We start from the raw sequence: 2,294 nt of genomic DNA on the forward strand, positions 1-2,294 counted from the left end.
TAATGTCGGTTTTTTGGGGCAAAATTCGACATGTAAATGTCGATTCGCGCATGCGCGAATTGGTTTTCAAACCAATTCATCAACCTCCACCGCCAGCGGATACCGCATCCACCTCAAACCCTAGGTCTCGAATACATCAATCTACTCATCACCAAGATGCACGAACTGGGCGACAAGACCCAAGTTCATCTTCAAGAGGCAACGCCTCTCGCCAACGAGCTCCTCCATACAATGGAGGAGAGGATGAAATTAACAGTCGGGTATCTCGCTCAAATCACCTTCCCCACATAGGTAATCCCATTGGTGGAGGGGCAATACCTCCAATAAGGTGCAGTCCCTTCACTGTCGCAATAATCAATGAGATACTACCCAACGGGTAAATGTCTCGAATCTACCGCAGTTCGATGGAACTAGCGACCCACATGAGCACCTTGAAAAGTTCTACGCCATGGCAGATCTATATGGCCCAACTAATGCGGCGATGTGCAAGATGTTTCGCACAACGCTCTTCGAACGAGCACTGAGCTGGTTCAACTCCTTGCCCACTGGGTCAATTGAAGCTCTCTCCCAACTAACGGATCGCTTCACCCACCATTTCGCTATCAACAAAGAGTACGCTAAGACTCCCGCGTACCTCTTCACTATCACCCAGAGAGAGGGCGAGACCCTCCGCAACTACATTCAACGATTTGTAGAGGCAACTCACAAAGTTCCTAACGTGGGAGGAACCATGCTCGCTGGAATCATTCAACAAAACTTGAAGGAAGGTAGATTCAAGGAATCTATTGCAGGAAGACCTCCAACCACTTTGGAAGAGCTACTAAGTCGTGCTGAGAAACACGTGCGCATCGAAGAGGCTTCAGCCCTCCCTCCTCCCAAGAGGAAAAGAGATGAAGATCACTTCAATACCCGGCAACGAGATGGCCGACGACAATCGTCGACATCTCATTGAGAATATCCTTCTACATCCCTGGACTTCCAATGAGGTCAATGACACTTGAAATCTCTCGAGCCCATAACATTATTAGTGATCGCATCATCCTAAACTGGGGGGCTATCCTACCTTAAGGATGATGCATCCCCTCACCTCTCGACATCAATTGGACGAAACATCTACATCATCTACTTAGTACAAGTTTATTTATTTTGAGCAATTCGCTCCCTACTTGTTTAGTTACATTCACCTCAAGTAGGCTCGTAAGCTTCACCTTTTCGATCAATGAATAAAGCAAGTTATTTCCTTTACTCTCGGTGTTATTGCTCTTTCACCACATAATTATTAGTTCAACTCAACATTAACCCTGGGAACACTTAGAGATATTATGATAATCTACATAGCCTGGCCAGCTTGATTACATAAACTTCTCTAACTGTTTTCATTGGGTCCTATATTTAAAGCGTGGCCATGGTCCTAACATACTTACGACCCATGAGGTCTAACAAGGGGCACGATCCCCATAAAAAAAATCTTGAGAGACTGATCCCCTCATCAAGTACATCACACACGATGCTAAATGTGAACACATACAAGCAACACGTCAAATCAACATCAATGTCAAATAATATAAACGTCAAATGAAATAATAGTGGGCATACCCACCTTCTCCAAGTATGAAATCACAAGAATTATCATCTACATCGTTTTCCACACCATCGACATCCTGTACTTCTTCTCCCCCATCGAGAAGGCTCGGCTCCACTCATCGGTCGATGTCCTGATCAACCACACCAGCATCGCAAAAATGAGAGAACTCCCAAGAGGGGATAAGTCGCCCAACATCGTTATCCCGCGGCGAAACAACTCCCTAGAGGAGATAATTCGTCCAATATCACTATTCCAAAAAAACACAACTCCCAGGAGGAGACAACTTGCCCAGACCCCCGACGTCACTTGACTTGAATGACTTGTCGATATATCTCCCAACGTCCACTACTTAGTATATATAACGTCAACTACTATACCAACCCCATTGGTGATATCAGAAAAACCAAAATTCGATCCAAAATCATCACTCCAAGTATCAATTGTTCATCGCCAATATGCGAGGCCCCATTCGAGCATGCCTCGATTCGGCAAAAAAAAAAAAAAAAAAAAAAGTTTGGGCGAGCGCGAAAACAGCACGCGCGCGCGGCAGCTCACTCTTGCCAATGGCGCGCGGGCGAAAAGAAAAAGGGATTCAAGTGCAAAAAGAAAGAAAAATAAAAAAAATAATAAACGTACAAGGAGGGGTCAAATTGCGCGCGCGACCCAAGTAGGAAGAAAGAAAGAAAATAAAAATAAAAACAAATTGTGG

At 44.8% G+C, this 2,294-nt stretch overlaps 1 protein-coding gene across 1 annotated transcript; it reads left to right on the forward strand.

Moving 5' to 3' along the window:
- The first annotated feature begins 448 nt into the window (after window positions 1-448).
- LOC105949470 (uncharacterized) lies at window positions 449-952 on the forward strand. Its single transcript, XM_012972783.2, has one exon. The coding sequence runs from the start codon at window positions 449-451 to the stop codon at window positions 950-952; it is 504 nt and encodes a 167-aa protein (XP_012828237.2).
- The last annotated feature ends 1,342 nt before the right edge of the window (window positions 953-2,294 follow it).

Source organism: Erythranthe guttata, chromosome 8 (assembly GCF_056151865.1).
Source record: "Erythranthe guttata isolate IM_541 chromosome 8, IM_541, whole genome shotgun sequence".
Lineage (NCBI taxonomy): Eukaryota > Viridiplantae > Streptophyta > Magnoliopsida > Lamiales > Phrymaceae > Erythranthe > Erythranthe guttata.